The following is an 18,960-nucleotide window of genomic DNA, read 5'->3' as shown; positions in this document are numbered from 1 at the left end:
ATTCAGGGTATTTCTTGTCTAGACTATTGTTTTTTGACTCTGGAAGGCTCTGGTTTTGAGACTGGAAGGCTGGACTTTGCACCTCTTTACAACTCCTACTGTTTGACTGAGGTTTTGGTACAAGCAGTGGAGGAATACAGTAAGTACAGAGTATTGTATTAAAGGACAAGGTAGGAATCTGCTGCTGTCCAGTGGGAAAAAAACTCAAAACCTTTACGTGTGTCAAAAGATTGTGCTAGCCTGTAACTATAAAGAGTACAGTAGGAAATTGGAAATCAGTAAATTAGGAGAAAATGGGGGATATTTCATGAACATAAAAGATGTTTTGGGTCCAAATGTGCCACTCAAATATATTCAACATTGTTAATGGCTAATAAATAATCATATTCAGAGAAACAGCCTCAAGCTCCTCAAAAGTGAACTTTGGACATCTATAAACCGTGACTGGTCATGCAGGAACTTCTCTCACTACGTACACATGAAGATAAAGATCTGTCTAAGCAATAAAAAATGTGTATCAATCTACAGAATGAAATCAGTAAGAATAATTTTTGCGGGATATTCCGCTGGCACACCAGCGCTGAGATTCTGAACTCCTCAGCTCTGCTATCGATCGACTGGGCGCCCTCTACTGGGCATAATTGGCAGTGCCTGCAGCAGACAAAATTGGCCATTTAAAGTCTGCTGTAAGGGTAAAAGACTGGACTGTAAGTGGGTGGGGTCTTTGATGAGGTGCCTGTACAGAAAGTGGAGGAGCATGGAGATCAGTGGACTGTGTTCGCTCTACATACCGAAATCTTCATGCAGGCCGACAGTGGAGGCTTTATCCTGTAAACCCTCCAGATGAGCACTGCCATTCCTGACCAGCAGGGAGGCGCTAGTGCTCATCTGTCCTTTCACCTGAGACCCTGAGGAGGCCTGGGACACCTGACTGAGGGCCTCCTGCAGACTGGAGCACACAGAGAAAGAAAGAGGTCAGACATTAATGTGTGTTAATAAATATTTCCTTGGTTCAGGGGCATCCTCAGGTGAGCTGGTACCTGAGAGGTGATGCGATGATGGAGGTCGTGCTACTCCCGGCATTGTGGCGTCTCCGGACAGCCTGGCGCCGAAACGTGCTGCGCTCACGCCTGAACGTTACAGCGTCCTCGTTAATCACCGCTAATGAGAGAGGTAACAATACAAAGGAACACTTATTCAAAAGAAAGATTTAGCAAGAAAGTTAACGTAGCGCAATATTTCTCTAAACCAACTTTTAACTGATCAGACATGTTTCATGTGTGATGTCCTGCTCTAGCTCATTGCATTTAGCCTACCATTTAGGCACAATACTATGTAATTTATAATGCAGCACATTATGACTACCTGAATACTCAAATGCATAGACCAGGTAAATAAATGGTCTCTCTAAGGTTAAGACAGAAACTACACAAATACTCCATGAAATACTAATAAACACTGATTATGCAAAAGTATTCAGCCCCCTTGAACTTTTCAACCTTTTGCCACATTTCAGGCTTCAAACATAACGATATGAAATTGTAATTTTTTGTGAAGAATCAACAACAAGTGGGACACAATCGTGAAGTGGAACGAAATTTATTGGATATTTTAAACTTTTTTTAGAAATAAAAAACTGAAAAGTGGGGCGTGCAATATTATTCAGCCCCCTTGCGTTAATACTTTGTAGCGCCACCTTTTGCTGCGATTACAGCTGCAAGTCGCTTGGGGTATGTCTCTATCAGTTTTGCACATCGAGAGAGTTTTGCCCATTCTTCCTTGCAAAACAGCTCGAGCTCAGTGAGGTTGGATGGAGAGCGTTTGTGAACAGCAGTTTTCAGCTCTTTCCACAGATTCTCGATGGGATTCAGGTCTGGACTTTGACTTGGCCATTCTAACACCTGGATACGTTTATTTGTGAACCATTCCATTGTAGATTTTGCTTTATGTTTTGGATCATTGTCTTGTTGGAAGATAAATCACCGTCCCAGTCTCAGGTCTTTTGCAGACTGCAACAGGTTTTCTTCCAGAATGGTCCTGTATTTGGCTCCATCCATCTTCCCATCAATTTTAACCATCTTCCCTGTCCCTGCTGAAGAAAAGCAGGCCCAAACCATGATGCTGCCACCACCATGTTTGACAGTGGGGATGGTGTGTTCAGGGTGATGAGCTGTGTTGCTTTTATGCCAAACATAACGTTTTGCATTGTGGCCAAAAAGTTCGATTTTGGTTTCATCTGACCAGAGCACCTTCTTCCACATGTTTGGTGTGTCTCCCAGGTGACTTTTTATAGATATCTTTGAGAAATGGCTTTCTTCTTGCCACTCTTCCATAAAGGCCAGATTTGTGCAGTGTACGACTGATTGTTGTCCTATGGACAGATTCTCCCACCTCAGCTGTAGATCTCTGCAGTTCATTCAGAGTGATCATGGGCCTCTTGGCTGCATCTCTGATCAGTCTTCTCCTTGTTTGAGCTGAAAGTTTAGAGGGACGGCCGGGTCTTGGTAGATTTGCAGTGGTCTGATACTCCTTCCATTTCAATATGATCGCTTGCACAGTGCTCCTTGAGATGTTTAAAGCTTGGGAAATCTTTTTGTATCCAAATCCGGCTTTAAACTTCTCCACAACAGTATCTCGGACCTGCCTGGTGTGTTTCTTGGTCTTCATGATGCTCTCTGCGCTTTAAACAGAACTCTGAGACTGTCACAGAGCAGGTGCATTTATACGGAGACTTGATTACACACAGGTGGATTCTATTTATCACCATCAGTCATTTAGGTCAACATTGGATCATTCAGAGATCCTCACTGAACTTCTGGAGTGAGTTTGCTGCACTGAAAGTAAAGGGGCTGAATAATATTGCACGCCCCACTTTTTAGTTTTTTATTTCTAAAAAAAGTTTAAAATATCCAATAAATTTCGTTCTACTTCACGATTGTGTCCCACTTGTTGTTGATTCTTCACAAAAAATTACAATTTCATATCGTTATGTTTGAAGCCTGAAATGTGGCAAAAGGTTGAAAAGTTCAAGGGGGCTGAATACTTTTGCAAGGCACTGTAGCTGCTGGCAGTTGTTGGCATTATATAGTCCGTTAGCTAGCTAATTAATAAACATGAGCACTACAGCTGGGACAGTGTTACATACTAATACTCACCCAGCAATTTTTTTTGCATTTCCCCCCAACTTTCCTCTCAATCTAGTCGTATCTAATTATCCGATTGCACTGAATTATCCTCTCTACTGATGTTGGCCTCCACACTGACTGAGGAGAGTCGTGATGCCCCCTCTGACACACGTGTAGTAGCCGACTGCATTTTTTTACCTGCACGATGTGGTTCAGCTTTGTGTACGGAGAGACACACCCTGGTCCTCATTATCCACTGACTCTGTGAAGACGCCATCAATCAGCCAGCAGAGGTCGTAATTACATCAGCTATGACGAATCCCCTCTGGTACCCCCCTTGAACAACAGCGAATCGTTGTTCGTGTAGGCACCCAGCCTACCGGTAGCAGAGATGGGTTACGAACCAACGAGTTCGAAATGTCAGCTCTGGTGTGCTAGCGTGTTTTATCGCTGCGCCACCTGAGCACCTACCAAGCAATTTATTAGGAACACCAATCTGCTACCTACCTACATTCATTGCTTATTTTATGAGCTACACATACCCCATAGATTAACTTTGTAAGTATACAATTACTCTCTGTAGCCCATCTGTTGTACTGTACATTTTTCACCCCCATGTACCCCCTTTATCAATAGACAGGGACCCCCCACTGAAAAGCTGAATGCTGATGTTTGGGTGGTGGACCATTCCCAGCACTCCAATGACATTAACATGGTAGTGTGTGTTGTTCAGCTATGAAAGTAGCAGGTGTGTGTGTGTGTATATACACACCTCTGGCAGTATCATGAGCATCACCGATGCTGATTGGGCAGGGCAAGCTGTTTCGGGAGCGAGTAACACATTCGAGCTGAGTCGCTCGTCCCAGTAGTGACGCCGCGTCCAGGACTTCACCTTCTTTGGCCTCCAGATCAGATTTGGATGTGCTGAGGGGTCGGGGGTCGACTGGCGCCCCCAGGTGGTGAGAAGTGTTACTGCTTTTACGGATCTGAAGTTTAGCACTACCTGTGCTAGCTGCGCGACGTGACGCACGTTTTTTTCCCTTGTCTCTGTCTTTTTCCTTTTCTCTCCTCTCGCTGTGGGGTTTGGAGTGGGACGTGCTGGGGGCGTGGCTTGGCTCTACCCGGTGGGCTAAGTTAAAACTCGAGGTGTGGCTGAGCTCGCTCTGGTCGCTCGAGTCCTCTTCGTTTTTGGCAAAAACCGTTGAGCGAGGTTTCGTCACGCCACGAAGGCATGTGTAGTCATGGTAACGAGCAGCATCAAAACTGCTAGCACGTTTTTTAGCAGTGCGCCGACGGGCACTATGGCTAGCATCGGGATGACTAACTGAGCTGGGTTTTGCATCATCTTGCTCTGTATCTTTACTTAAATATACAGGATCTGTGGAAGCATCTGTGTTAGTCCTAGCCCCTCCCTCTTCCTTTACAGGCCCCTCCCCTTCATTGCTGGTGGTTTGTGATGTAATTTTAGGAACCGAGTCATTAGTATTGGATGCTTTGGGGCTAATTTCGTTAGCATGAGGGTTTTTATTGCCCTCTCCTGAGGCTATGCTAGGTTCTGTTGCCCCACCCTCGTCCATAGATAAAGATATTAGACTCTCGACGTGGGTGGAGCTAGTCTGCTCACTATGCAGACTACTCAGTGTGCTATTCGTATCGCGGTCCGTCCCGCTACAGTAGCTCTCTGTGGATCCGCTACTGCGTGTACTCAGACTGCGCAAACTTTCCACACTTTTTTCTCCTCTCCTTTTACGCCGGCTTCCACCAGAAATCCCCCCACGAAAAACCTCCACTTGGTACAGTCCAGATTCACCCTCACATTCCTCCCCAGTTTCGTGGGAAACGGACCGCGCTAATTTGCGCTGTTCTCCTTTATGACGCTTGCAGCAGTCCATACCCGATGTAGATGGAACAGCTGGTTCTTGTCGGTCCCCATTGTCTAGCGCCCCCTGCGGTCTGGACATGTCCAGTTCACACACTGGGTCGAGTCCACTACGGCGAGAAGGCGGGTACAGACCAAAGTCAGGGACAGAAGGATCTGTAAAGGCTGAACTTGAGGTTCGGGGGAGGCCACGTGGACGAGACGACTCTTTCCTGAAGGACTGAGAGTGGGCGGGGATTTCTGTCTCACAAGAGGACAGCGATTGGCTAAAAGGGTGACGGGTGGAGCTGTAAAGGGAGGTGGAAGGCTGCATTGAAGCGAAAGAGTCATTGGAGATAAGGCCATAAATTTTGGGCTCCAACGCCAGATCTGAAAAAAGGTTTGTATTATGGTTACATTTTACACAATCAGGGAATTTTCCAACAGACTAACAATTTATTTTATTATGTCTTTATTTTATTTTTTTTAGGATCAACTGCTGGTTTAGAAATTTAAATACAATTAATTTCATCATGTACACCTACATCAACAATTTGGGATTGCTTTTTGCACTCTGGCAACCTCTGTCTTCTGCAGAGGAGAGTGGCAGCTTAGCATGCTACTCTTTTCATATTCTTACACTACTCGTGCCAGCACCCAGACCAGACAGTAGGAGTTGCTGTTGCAGTGTCATGGTGGTAACACTCCACTAGGCGTCACCACTTACTCTGAACTTCATATACAGTAATGGCAGCATAATGCTAGCTACAGTGTATCACAAAAGTGAGTACACCCCTCACATTTCTGCAGATATTTAAGTATATCTTTTCATGGGACAACACTGACAAAATGACACTTTGACACAATGAAAAGTAGTCTGTGTGCAGCTTATATAACAGTGTAAATTTATTCTTCCCTCAAAATAACTCAATATACAGCCATTAATGTCTAAACCACCGGCAACAAAAGTGAGTACACTCCTAAGAGACTTCACCCCTAAATGTCCAAATTGAGCACTGCTTGTCATTTTCCCTCCAAAATGTCATGTGACTCGTTAGTGTTACTAGGTCTCAGGTGTGCATAGGGAGCAGGTGTGTTCAATTTAGTAGTACAGCTCTCACACTCTCTCATACTGGTCACTGAAAGTTCCAACATGGCGCCTCATGGCAAAGAACTCTCTAAGGATCTTAAAAGACGAATTGTTGCGCTACATAAAGATGGCCAAGGCTACAAGAAGATTGCCAACACCCTGAAACTGAGCTGCAGCACAGTGGCCAAGATCATCCAGCGTTTTAAAAGAGCAGGGTCTACTCAGAACAGACCTCGCGTTGGTCGTCCAAAGAAGCTGAGTGCACGTGCTCAGCGTCACATCCAACTGCTGTCTTTAAAAGATAGGTGCAGGAGTGCTGTCAGCATTGCTGCAGAGATTGAAAAGGTGGGGGGTCACACTGTCAGTGCTCAGACCATACGCCGCACACTACATCAAATTGGTCTGCATGGCTGTCACCCCAGAAGGAAGCCTCTTCTGAAGTCTCTACACAAGAAAGCCCGCAAACAGTTTGCTGAAGACATGTCAACAAAGAACATGGATTACTGGAACCATGTCCTATGGTCTGATGAGACCAAGATTAATTTGTTTGGTTCAGATGGTCTCAAGCATGTGTGGCGGCAATCAGGTGAGGAGTACAAAGATAAGTGTGTCATGCCTACAGTCAAGCATGGTGGTGGGAATGCCATGGTCTGGGGCTGCATGAGTGCAGCAGGTGTTGGGGAGTTACATTTCATTGAGGGACACATGAACTCCAATATGTACTGTGAAATACTGAAGCAGAGCATGATCCCCTCCCTCCGGAAACTGGGTCGCAGGGCAGTGTTCCAGCATGATAATGACCCCAAACACACCTCTAAGACGACCACTGCTTTATTGAAGAGGCTGAGGGTAAAGGTGATGGACTGGCCAAGCATGTCTCCAGACCTAAACCCAATAGAACATCTTTGGGGCATCCTCAAGCGGAAGGTGGAGGAGCGCAAAGTCTTGAATATCCACCAGCTCCGTGATGTCGTCATTTAGGAGTGGAAAAGCATTCCAGTGGCAACCTGTGAAGCTCTGGTAAACTCCATGCCAAGGAGAGTTAAGGCAGTTCTGGGAAATAATGGTGGCCACACAAAATATTGACACTTCAGGAACTTTCACTAAGGGGTGTACTCACTTTTGTTGCCGGTGGTTTAGACATTAATGGCTGTATATTGAGTTATTTTGAGGGAAGAATAAATTTACACTGTTATATAAGCTGCACACAGACTACTTTTTATTGTGTCAAAGTGTCATTTTGTCAGTGTTGTCCCATGAAAAGATATACTTAAATATCTGCAGAAATGTGAGGGGTGTACTCACTTTTGTGATACACTGTACGTGTATGTGGGTACACGCACAACAGCAGATACTTTTATTAGCTATAAATTATAAGATTATCTAGCAAGCAAACTATTGTGGCTTAGCTTTATGTACACATGCCTGGATGGAAGCTGGGTCAGGAGATAAACAAACTAGTAGAACTAAAATATCTCTTTAATGATTCTCACCTTGTTCCTGACTGCAGCTCGGAGCTAAACTCAAACTGAGATCATCTGAGGTCTTTGCTACATCACCTGTACCTCCAAAAAAGACATGAAGAAATTAGGAAGGTTTACATTTCTTTGATGGAATTTAATTTGAAATACATTTTCAGCAGGTGCATCTTCACTAGGCTCAATGATTCATAATAAAACGTATTCACTTACAAATAATACCTTAATAAAGACTCATTACTGACAGTATTTTCACTTCTGAACCACTTACATTTGCAGATTCCAGGATTATTTGTACATGGTGAAGGGGGTAATTACTTTTGTGATTTTTACAGCAGCTGTAAGGAGCATTTTTGAGCAACTGATGAACCGCTCCTTGAAAAACTGCTGCAGCGATTTACACTCAGTTTTGGGAAGAAGAAGAAATTTGGAATTTGTAAATAGTGGCACTTGCAATGCACCTACAACTGGCTTCAAAAGTTCACATCCACCCCTCAGTTGCAGATACAGTCCAGTGTTTATTCTAATATACTAATATTCTAATGTGCATTCTGTTTTAACAGTCACACATTTTTCATGGGTTCAAGTTGACTGAATCTTACCTTTGGCTGCAGCTGGACCTCCACGAGAGGACACAATCTAAATTACAGAAACAGAAAGAGATCATGTATTTCTGTTTATGTTCATATTATGGCTTTAATGATATGATGATGATATATGATGGGGACTTCAGAAGAATTAGGGTCAACACTCCCACCCACACAGAGAAACAGGATGGTACATTGGCCTAGAACAGTGTTAACTCATCCAGCCCTGTGAGACCCCCTGGTACAGCTGGCAGGGACAGGTTTGTGAAAATGTGAAGAGTCTGAGGGTCTCTGAGGATGAGAGTGAAGAAAACTGGCCCAGAACACTAATCTGCTCAGACCACAACAACTAAAAATAATCCTAAAACCATTTCTGTGATTATTATGATTTATTACAACTATAATGTCATTAAATGGCTAAGACAGAATAAATTTAAATACTTGAACCCCTCGGTGCACCAGACAAAGTTTAAGTCTGCCTGCTCTTACCAATCAAATTTCAGATCTCCAGATTAACACACCAAAAGTTATTCATCCATCACTTACATGAAAGATTTTATATCAATAAACATGTTTACAAAACAGTAAACAATGACCATTTTGCCCCTGAGTTAAGATGCCATGTTTTCCATGAGCTTGTTTACAAATGTTTGCTTCTTTGTGAAACTTGGGACTGATATTTTAAACAATTCTAAAATTATGCAACAGATTTTCTTCCTACAAATTTCTATTAAATGCAACACAGTATGCAGCCACTTCAGACCAAATAGTGTGAAGGCCTCAGAAAAGTGAAAGATTGAGTATAGACGGTCTATAGTTTATGTGAATCTCTCCACAGTCAAAGAGGGAGTTTGGAGCAGTCAGTGTAGAGTCATACAGTATTGGTACATTAAGGGAGAGTAGGATTGGTCAAGATGTTTCCAAACAACACGCTTAGTGCCCAAAATTTGATTTGCTGAGAGAAAAACATCATCAGTAAAAATCATAATAAAAATATGTTGATGGAAACATGAATGTTTTTATTAACGTGTCAGAAATGGGTGTGGCTTAAACATCTGTGTCTAATAATTAAGACAGGTGTTCACATACTTTTAAACATATAGTATAGATAAAACAGAAGCAGCTCTACTTGTTGACATAAACATTTCCCCCTATATTGCCCTATAGCAGTTAGTCTGTGTTACGCCCATGCTGACTGAGGAGAGATGCAGACTAGCTCAGAAAGTCGTATTGTGTACGGAGAGTCACACTATGCCTTCTGTGAATCATTCAACACTAGTGCAGGTGCCTCAACCAATCAGCAGAGGTTGAAGTGGTAATGAGGCGGAGCCTCCCTGACCCTTTTTCACACAGGCACAGCCAACTTTTAGATGCTACGTTAATAGCACTGCTGAGACCTCAAGCTTTTTGAGTTTGTCTCAGCGGTAGTGGGTTAACACATTAGACTGTGCCACCCAAGCGCCAATAACAATTACAAACCAAAATAAAATTCCCAGTGTTGTGTTTAGCTTTCACTCATTATAAACCAGCATCAGGAAAGCAGATGATTACACAGCAGATCAATAAAGTTTGACAGGTTATTTATAGCACATGTTTTTGGTACATTAGGTTTTTAGGATGTCATGCTTTTACCCATCATTACTGTGTCTCAACGTTTCAATGTTTTTCTTGGGCTGTTCTTGGACAAACACACACACACCTGATGGTTGGAGTCGATGCCAGTGTAGGAGTTACGTGAACTGCAGTCAACTGGTGGAGTTTCCTCTCGCCCAAAATCAGCCAGCTCAATTCCTCCTCCAGGATCCCTACACACACACACACACACACACACACACACACACACACGCACAGGAAATGTTATAGTTACCTAGCAACTCCAGCTACACTGTACTGGAGCACAATAACACACTAGTTCTGCTTTATCGCCCCACTGGTGCCTCCCCAGGTACCCTCCTTCACCCAAATTGAACCATTAGCCAGAATACAGCTTCATCAAAATAAAAAAAAGTTTTATCACTTTCATATAATCAGAATTCATTTCTGCATTACTCATAATATTGTGTTAGATTAAAAAATACATGCGTATTAGTGTATGTGTGTCCTATGGGTGTATAGTGTGTGAATGTATGATTGTGTATATGTACAGTGTATGTGTGTGTGTGTGTGTGTGTGTGTGTGTGTGTGTGTGTTTTCTCACCCAGATCCGCTGGAATCATCAGGTTGTGAGTGCGTAGCATCTCCTTTTTGTTCTTTTTCGATCACTTCTCCTTCATCCAGTGCCGTGTGGAGCCGATAGTTCACCACCTTCAGCAGCGCAAACACCCCACCAATCACCCCACAGTACACCCCTACTATCAGCATGGTGGGGGGCAGAGCCTTCGCACACACACACAATAATATTTACCATTAAAATTACATTAATTATAAACTAACATCAGATGATACAGCTGGACGATAAAGCTGAACACTGAAGAACAGGTAACATGGACTGGAGAAAACAGAGAGACTCACTTAAACACCAAAAATTATGATGAACCCATACACCACCCACACAGAAATGCTACAGTTTCTTTATTTAATCATTTTTATGGATAAATAATAAGCCTTTGAACAGAATCTAATGTTTTATTTCAAACAAACTTTATCAGGCTGAATTACAAACATAACTTTCCTGTTCACCACATACTCTCACTATACAGGGTATAGCCACACTTGATGTGTTTCACATTTATATTACTAGCTAAATGTAATTTAGAACGTTCTCCCTGTCCGTATGCTTATCCTCTGAGGATTTCCAGCACATCCCGCTGTCTGGAATCTGATCAATTCAATTACTGGATTTTTATTGGATTTTTTTTACATCTAATAATTGTGGAAACTGATCTCACCTGGCATGAGGAGACAGAAAGATGAGAAATGTCACCAAAAAAAAGTTTGGACACCCTTGTCTTAGTGCAGATTCTCTCAATAAATGTTATGTTAATAAAATTGTTATGTACCAAAACTATAGCTGTTTTATTTTCTTTAATACTGTATGTTGAGTTCAGTAAATAAAGAACAATTTGGCTTCAGAATGTGCAGGATTTTCTTTCCTGTGTTCACTTATAATATCAACAAAACATTAGAAGAACATTTCTCACCAGACTGTGAGTTTTAAACAACACAGAACTAAAGCTGATCTGAAGCAAAACCAGTAGGTGAGTGATTGAAGCCTACAGAGATGCTGACCCTAAACCGAGCTTCTCAGAGGACCAATCCATCAGTTCACACATGATTCTACTGAATCTAATAATCATCAGACTCACCATGTAGAGAGTAAAAGGGAAGCAGAGTAGAAAGAGCCATAAGTAAAGATGCAACGCGTTGACAAACGTGTTCTGATGAGGGTCGTAGTACCAACCGCCCGTGATGGAAGCCCAGACCCCCTGTCTGAGGATCTGCAGGCTCTGAGAACCCATATCTGATCACCTCAATCTAATCTACTCTCATCTAATCTAATCGCAGCCCTGTAAGAACCCAGAGGAACCTCCTATCCGCGCTGGGGTCGGAAATCTGAAGCAGAAAATCCAATCCATCTGTTCTACTGGTTCCTCTCTGGGTTCCTCTGGTTCTCTGGCTGTAGATAACGGAGCTACACTGAGTCTTCCAACGGAGGAACAACCAGTCCCAGCATGCACTGCACCAGAGTACTCCCCGCAACACAATCCCAGAGACAAGAGGAGTTTTTTTCACACCCGTATTTCTACAAACAGTTCACAGTACCACATAACTAATAAAAATGCTTCTATATGTTTATTATTATTTATATCCAGTAAATGCTTTATTCTAGTCAGTCACGGTGGGTCACTCACACCGAAAACTAATTACACTAATAATAAAATACATTCAATTATAAACTATATTTATATTTTATTATAGCAGGACTGTGAAAAAAATAAGTTTATAAATAAATAAAAACAAACTAGTAACTGTTAAATAAAAATAAATGAATGTAAGAAATAATGAATACAGATATTTAAAATATGTATTAATACGGAAAAAGAAAACAGAAACAAAACAGTATATTTAAACATGTATTTATTGTTCATATCTGCCAGCCGAAACATTTATTTTATTATTTCAAAGATTGTTTTTAAGCCATATTGAAGTATTTTGGACAAATTAAATACGCCTGTCCGTAAGACAACACAAAACTTAATACAAACTTGCTCTAAATCAAAAAATACAACGTTTATTTGTACAATATCACTGTAAAACTAAACCATATAACAGTAAATAAGAGGAATTAGGGCCAGTGATAGCTCAGTGGTTAAGGTACTGGACTAGTAAACAGAAGGTTGCCGGTTCAAGCCCCGCCACCACCAAGTTGCTACTGTTGGGTACCTGAGCAAGGCCCTTAACCCTCAATTGCTCATTGTGTTCCGCTCACTGTGTAAATCGCTTTGGATAAAAGCGTCTGCTAAATGCTGAAAATGTAAATGAATTACTTCCGCTACGTAAACGCCTCAATGCAGAAAACGGGTGGGATTAAAAAGTCAGCGGTGCTGTAACTGAAGTGTGAATTGCATTAGGTGCGGCGCCATCTGATGGTAATAAGTGAGTATTACAGAGCAGTAACATCTGGAGCAAAATAAAAATATGTAATTATTTATTTGTAGGTCACAGTGAAACATTAACAATAATGAATTGAGTAATAATATACCTTTCCGTCATAAAAACAAACGCTATAGTAAATATACAAAATCATTTTATATATTGTGTATATCGCTGCAGTTTTTTTTCTGTCCACACGGGGGCAAAAAATGATAGTTACACCACAGTCATAAACACAACAAAGGACCAACATGGTAATACAAATCATTTTATTTATTTAATTCACAACATGTCCACCATTGCCTACCATTATCTATTACCTTTTAACTTTTTTTTTTTTTTAAGAAACGGTTTAGTAAAAACAAAAACCATAAATAACACGGAGCTTTAATTCTGTCCGAACTTTAAACACAATCCACATGAGTAAAAAATATCACACAAATATAACACATCAGATATCTTACATGATATACAAATGCAATTCAGTGATACAAACAATATGCGGCATAAAAAGCGGCAGGATTTTCTGGAAAATTCCAGCAATAATTCTGTCAAAATGACAAAAAAAAACATCGTAGTGATTCAAAATTATTCGTGAGCTTAGCTCTTGTATGATTTTGGTTGTGTGTGTGACTGAAACGAATGCCTGAAAAACACGAGGCTGATTTGTTTACATCAGTCAGACTGAGTCATGAGTGACCATACTGCTACTCTAGAACAGCAGTGACACATTGCTCTAAATGACGTAAATGTTGGATGATCAGCATTTTTCTTCTTAGAGGTCCGGCTTTCAAAATTCCTTGTTTTTGACTGTTGATCTGCTCAGTTGGTTTCTGATGTCGGTGCTCAGGTTACTTTTAGCTCCTTAAATGCTGGTGATCCTGGGTGGCCAGTCAGGTCGTGGTGTCACAATTACAAACCTGATAGTAGTACAAAGTGTCTACAATACTGATCACAGTTCAAATCTTTGTCACAAAGTCTTTACAGAGTGTGTGTGAGAGTGCATCACTGCAGGCGAGCTCGTTTCTCAGGTGGAGGTTTACTGGTTCCGGTAGTAGCAGGGGGTTTAATTGGTGCCTCTCTCTCTTCCTGTTTGGTGGTTTCTGCTGGAAGCTCAGCCTCCTTCTTTACCTCCACTAGACATACACACAAACACACATATATGTATTATAAATATACATTTTGATGTTAGTTCTACTTATATGTATCTGATTCACTAGGATCCTTTGGCTCTGACTCGGCTCATGAGACGTTGTTTAGTGGCTCACTTGACATCAAACCGTTCTTATAATTCTTTTGTGCAGCAATTGTTCTCTCTCTTGTCAAGCATATTTGTTTTTAAAGCCCACAATAAACTGGGATTTCTAAAACCTGGTTGTAATTTTGGGATGCTGCAATGTCGGGTGTTTACTCCAAACTTTCCACTGAGCTCAGATAATCAGTAGCAGAAACATCCATGAGCAAGCATCGAGTTTGTGGTCCCTCACATGCTCCTGTGTTTATTATTTGGCTCCCACTTTATCCTACCTGACCCAATTTGTTGTGTTGTGTTTGCAGTTGCGACATTTAGGAGACACATTTTCCCAAGTACAGTTAAAGCAATTAAGGGTTTAGAGCCTTGCTCAAAGGCTCAACAGTGGCAACCTGGAGGTAGCCGGGCCTGAACCGGCAATCTTCTGATTTACCTTGAACACTGAACTACCACTAATTATTAGAATAATAAATCAAAAGCGTTTGTTAGATTTATTATATTAAAAACTTTCAAAAACAATCAATTCATTAAGTTTCTACTACACAGTCACTCTGAGTAAATCACTGCAAAAACACACGTTTGGGCACCCCAGTTATATCCTGAGTAAAATGAGATATAGAGAGAGTAAGATGAGATGTAACCAGAGTAAAATGAGATATAGAGAGAGTAAGATGAGATGTAACCAGAGTAAAATGAGATATAGAGAGAGTAAGATGAGATGTAACCAGAGTAAAATGAGATATAGAGAGCGTGAGATGATATTTAGAAAGACTTACCTGGTACTGGTTTCTCTCCAGGTTTAGGCTACAATAAATAAACATAAATTATTAAATAAACAAAATAACATAAATCATACAGAACTAAGCAAAACAGAAGTGTGTGTGTATACTTAAGTTTGTGTGTGTAGTACCTGGTAGTACATGGGAGGAAATTTATTTCTGAGATCGAGCAGTAATGCATCTACTCTCTGTCTCTGGAACAGAGAACTCGGCTCTTCCTTCTTCTTACTCTTAGGTTTCACCTTCTCTACACTCACACAAACAAACACACACATTATACCATCATGAAAATTTTACTAATGAAAACATAGACCATATACTGAAAAATATAGAGAGCATATGGAGTACCTCGTTCCTCCTGATCCTTAAAATGCCACCAGTAGCCCTTTGATGGATGATAACGGCAGAACGACATTGCTTCATCAAACGCTGACTGGACCCCATGTACTGCTGATAACTACACACACACACACACACACATCAAGCTATTATATTAAAGTAGGTTAGTATTGGTATCCAATGTACACAACACAGGTTATTGGGATGTTTTGTTTTTCCTGAACTGAGTGATATTTCAGTACAGTTGTTTTATGCAAAAAAAAGTTCTAGTTTATCATCTCCATCATCTTTTACATGCTGGTCTCTATGGTTACGTGTGAACAGTGTTATAGTGCTGCAGTTAGGTTGCTTTTACATCCAGTATCTTATAAATATATATTTATATTGCTTGTAATATTAACGGTTTAATTTAATTTCCACTGACTGCATGTGCATATATGTTTCTACTTGTCATCAAAATCTTAATGAAGGGGACAGGGCAGGGTGTTGGCTGGGTAAGGCACATAGGGGTTCATTCCAAATATGCTAAATACTTTATCTGTAAAACAAAACAGTGTGCAGAAGTGTAACTCACCACTCTGGAGTTGATGACTGAGCCGAGATCAGGAGCCTGATACACCACACCAGCAATAATATAATAATCAGCCAGAGGAATTACTGTAAACACATACAAAGAACCAAAATTAAAATAAATTCAGATGTGATATGTAATTTCCAGGACTGTTCCAGATGCCTGCATGGGAAAGGGGTTGTTACATGGAGATTAGCGTGGCTCCCTTGTACGCATTATGGCTCTGTGTAGGAAACTAATACTGGCAAGTGATAAGAGGTGGCAGACTGGACACGAGTCAGAAGAGGTGTGGGGTGATCCGATAGTTCTTGATCAGATCGGGGATTATGCAAGCGGCAGTGGATTCACAATCGGGAAAAGAAATCCGTAAAAATGCTTTGCGACGACGTCCACTGTAAAAAGCGCTTTACTAATAAATTTCACTTGACTTGGATTGATTTACATTTTGATGTTTTACACTTGGGACCCGTTTCCTTGTTTTTCTAAAATCTCAAACCCACCTTGTGTAGGTGACTGTCTTTGCTGTTTCCTGATGATGTAGAGGATCATCTCCTGAGCATGAAGCAGAATGTACTCTACTCCTACCATCTGACTACAAACACACACACACACACACACACACACACACACACACACACACACACACACACACACACACACACACACACACACACACACACACACACACACACACACACACACACACACACACACACACACACACACACACACAGAAAGTCAAGTCCATTTTATTCTGGCCAAAATTATCACTTTAAAAAATGTGTAGTCACCTGGTTAAAAAAAAAAACAATGCAAAAAGTTAACAGCATCCTTAAAATAAAAACTGAACATACTTAAGGTGGTCAGGAGTAAGCCTCTGCATCTTCACCACTTCATTGTTGCATGTTCTGTCGTAAAATGGGTTACTTCTCTCTGAAAAATAGTCTAGCACGTTGCCAGGGTTCAGCATCTGCCCCCAGCTACTGTCTACCCATGATATTCCCAGCAGATTATCTAAAACACAAATATAGAAATACAGAACACACACTGCTCAGCATTTACAGATTAAAAGCACTGATACCGCCTGACAGGATACAGAACATCCTCATAAACATAGAAAACGAAATCAGATGTTCTATCAAGGCCGTCAGGATTGTGTAATGCCAGAAACCAGATCTTAGGAAAAACCTGCATTATGTTTTCTCAACACCTTTCAAAAAAATTAAGTTGGGGCTAAACTCCACCTTCTTAATTTTTTGGGGGGTTTCGAGTTCTATACCTGTTTGTTAACAGCGACGTCAATAATCCACAGATTTCTGCTTGCTTGTCAGAAATGTTTGTATAGAACACAACCACCACAGCTCTTTTGGACAGTACACAGGTACTCAATGCAAAGAAACAAGAGTAATTTAGTACCTGGACTACAGGTGAGGGGGTTGCAGAGGAAAGTGACGTGCATTCGAGCATGTAGCATCTACCTTTTTGTTGCCATTAGATAAACAGAATTTTTTTTTTTTGCATTTACAATTTTTATTAATATTATTGTTTATAGAAATCATAGCAATCACCTCCATGTAATATTTACTTTCTAATAAAAGATTTACTTTCAGTTCTGTCTTACTCTGGATTGGTGAACCTGTAAAATGAACTGAGTAATTCATTAATAATATATTAAATAATATTGTTTATCATCAGCAGGATATCGAGGCGTGTACATATCATGTAATAAGGCATCCATTAACCAGAATATACGGGCTATATATGGGTAGCACTGTCGCCTCACAGGTGGGGCGGTCTGGGTCCTTTCTGTGTGGAGTTTACATGTTTTTGCCGTGTCTGCGTGGGCTTCCTCCCACAGTCCAAAGACATGCAAGTGAGGTTAATTGGAGATACTAAATTGTCCATGACTGTGTTTGACATTAAACTTGTGAACTGATGAATCTTGTGTAATGAGTAACTACCGTTTCTGCCATAAATGTAACCAGTGTGTAAGACATGATGTTAAAATCCTAATAAATAAACCAGAATATAGTTACACAATATACGTCATGTTTCATACAGCAATCAATAATCATGTTATATTTAGAGCAGTGTGAGAAAACATCAAAGCAGGTTCAGATTTTTCCTGATAAGTTTAAATGTTGTGATAAAGGTAATGAAAATGTTATTTCTATATAGAAATAAAACCCAAAACACTGCAAAAACACCTAATTTTAATGATAAAATAGATGGGAGATAAATAAACAGACAATAACGATGCGGAAAGTCACCACATAAACACACACTTAACATTTTATTTAAAATAGCTATCTAAAAAAGGAATTTCTATTGACCATAAACATTTTTACCTCTTTATGCTGGTTTTGGAAACAAAAATTAAAATAGACGTTGTGAGAAACACAGAACTAAGCCTGCTTCTCAACAATAATCAGAAAAATTATATTCTAATTTACAATAAAAGTAAATGAGATGCAAATACATTATAATACATTACTTTTTATTGAATAAATAAATGCACAGAATATTTAATGTCGATAAACTGTGCAGCATCAGCTATTTTAGCAACCAAGCTAAATAAACAAACGCATAATAACCTCCCCCAAAAAGCAATATTTATCTATTAAGTATACTATACAATTAGATGGATTTTTTATTATTAAAGCAAGCATACAACTCATTTAAAGTTAATTTAAACAAAAATAAATGTACAAATCTTTGGTTATTTTACCTCTCAGATCGACGGACGCCATGTTTAGAAACTAAAGCAACAGGAAGCCTTTAGATCGCGTCTCAATCCGCTCTCTTGACCTGTTCCCTAACTAGGGCACCTAGATAGTGCACACAATCCAAAATCAAAACACAAACGCAGGTAAAAACACAACCTGGCCAAAACACCAATTCAACCTAATGCAAAACTCTCTCACTCCTTTAATCACTCCACTTGTGTGTGATTTATGGCAGCCAGTTCATTTCACGCATGTTTTGGGAGGTAAAAGTGCCATGAAGCTTCTTTTGCAGGGGAAAACCTACACAGACTTGAAAACTCCTTACTGGTGTGAAGGACATTAAAGGAACCGCCAGTATATGAGGCAACATTTTGTAGAAAACATGCCAAACTCCTCACTGAGCCACCTGATCAGCACAAGCATATACGTTTATATTTACGTTTTCCCATCCATTTGCATTTTCTCTGACTACTTTGGTTTCTTTTTGGTGTATTGGCTACTCTCAATTGTTCCTTAATTGGTTTTAAGATGCAGACCCCCTGCAGCCTTGACACGAATACAG

General features: G+C 40.6%; 2 protein-coding genes across 2 annotated transcripts in view; both read right to left on the bottom strand.

Annotated features, from left to right (window-relative positions):
* The window catches only part of pcnx1 (pecanex 1), a 30,812-nt gene extending 19,074 nt beyond the window's left edge, over nt 1-11,738 (bottom strand). Inside the window, exons 1-8 of the mRNA XM_062995674.1 lie at nt 11,444-11,738; nt 10,336-10,514; nt 9,838-9,943; nt 8,154-8,190; nt 7,567-7,632; nt 3,898-5,373; nt 1,041-1,161; nt 792-949 (exon numbers count right to left, since the gene is read on the bottom strand). Of these exons, the coding sequence (XP_062851744.1) occupies nt 792-949; nt 1,041-1,161; nt 3,898-5,373; nt 7,567-7,632; nt 8,154-8,190; nt 9,838-9,943; nt 10,336-10,514; nt 11,444-11,596 (2,296 nt within the window). The 5' untranslated portion in view covers nt 11,597-11,738. The remainder of the gene's footprint in view (nt 1-791; nt 950-1,040; nt 1,162-3,897; nt 5,374-7,566; nt 7,633-8,153; nt 8,191-9,837; nt 9,944-10,335; nt 10,515-11,443) is intronic.
* A 1,282-nt stretch (nt 11,739-13,020) lies between these two features.
* Nucleotides 13,021-18,481, bottom strand: med6 (mediator complex subunit 6). The gene is made up of 8 exons (XM_062994878.1): nt 18,401-18,481; nt 16,527-16,686; nt 16,173-16,264; nt 15,676-15,758; nt 15,111-15,219; nt 14,894-15,009; nt 14,760-14,787; nt 13,021-13,867 (listed from the first exon to the last, which is right to left on the bottom strand). Exons 1-8 carry the CDS (start codon nt 18,420-18,422, stop codon nt 13,737-13,739), a joined length of 741 nt encoding a protein of 246 aa, XP_062850948.1. The 5' UTR covers nt 18,423-18,481; the 3' UTR covers nt 13,021-13,736.
* Nucleotides 18,482-18,960: the final 479 nt, after the last annotated feature.

This window comes from Trichomycterus rosablanca, chromosome 5 (assembly GCF_030014385.1).
Source record: "Trichomycterus rosablanca isolate fTriRos1 chromosome 5, fTriRos1.hap1, whole genome shotgun sequence".
Classification (NCBI taxonomy): Eukaryota; Metazoa; Chordata; class Actinopteri; order Siluriformes; family Trichomycteridae; genus Trichomycterus; species Trichomycterus rosablanca.
Note: the sequence above shows the minus strand (reverse complement) of the source record. Positions and strands in the feature narration are given on the sequence as shown.

What these genes read in the sequence shown, in the direction of transcription:
- med6 (XM_062994878.1), bottom strand. Translation starts at nt 18,422, where the DNA reads ATGGCGTCCGTCGATCTGAGAG. An exon ending in TAAGGATCAGGAGGAACGAG is followed by an intron (nt 15,010 to 15,110) that starts GTACTCCATATG and finishes GTGTGAGTGTAG; the next exon opens with AGAAGGTGAAACCTAAGAGT. An exon ending in TGGAGAGAAACCAGTACCAG is followed by an intron (nt 13,868 to 14,759) that starts GTAAGTCTTTCT and finishes GTGTATGTCTAG; the next exon opens with TGGAGGTAAAGAAGGAGGCT.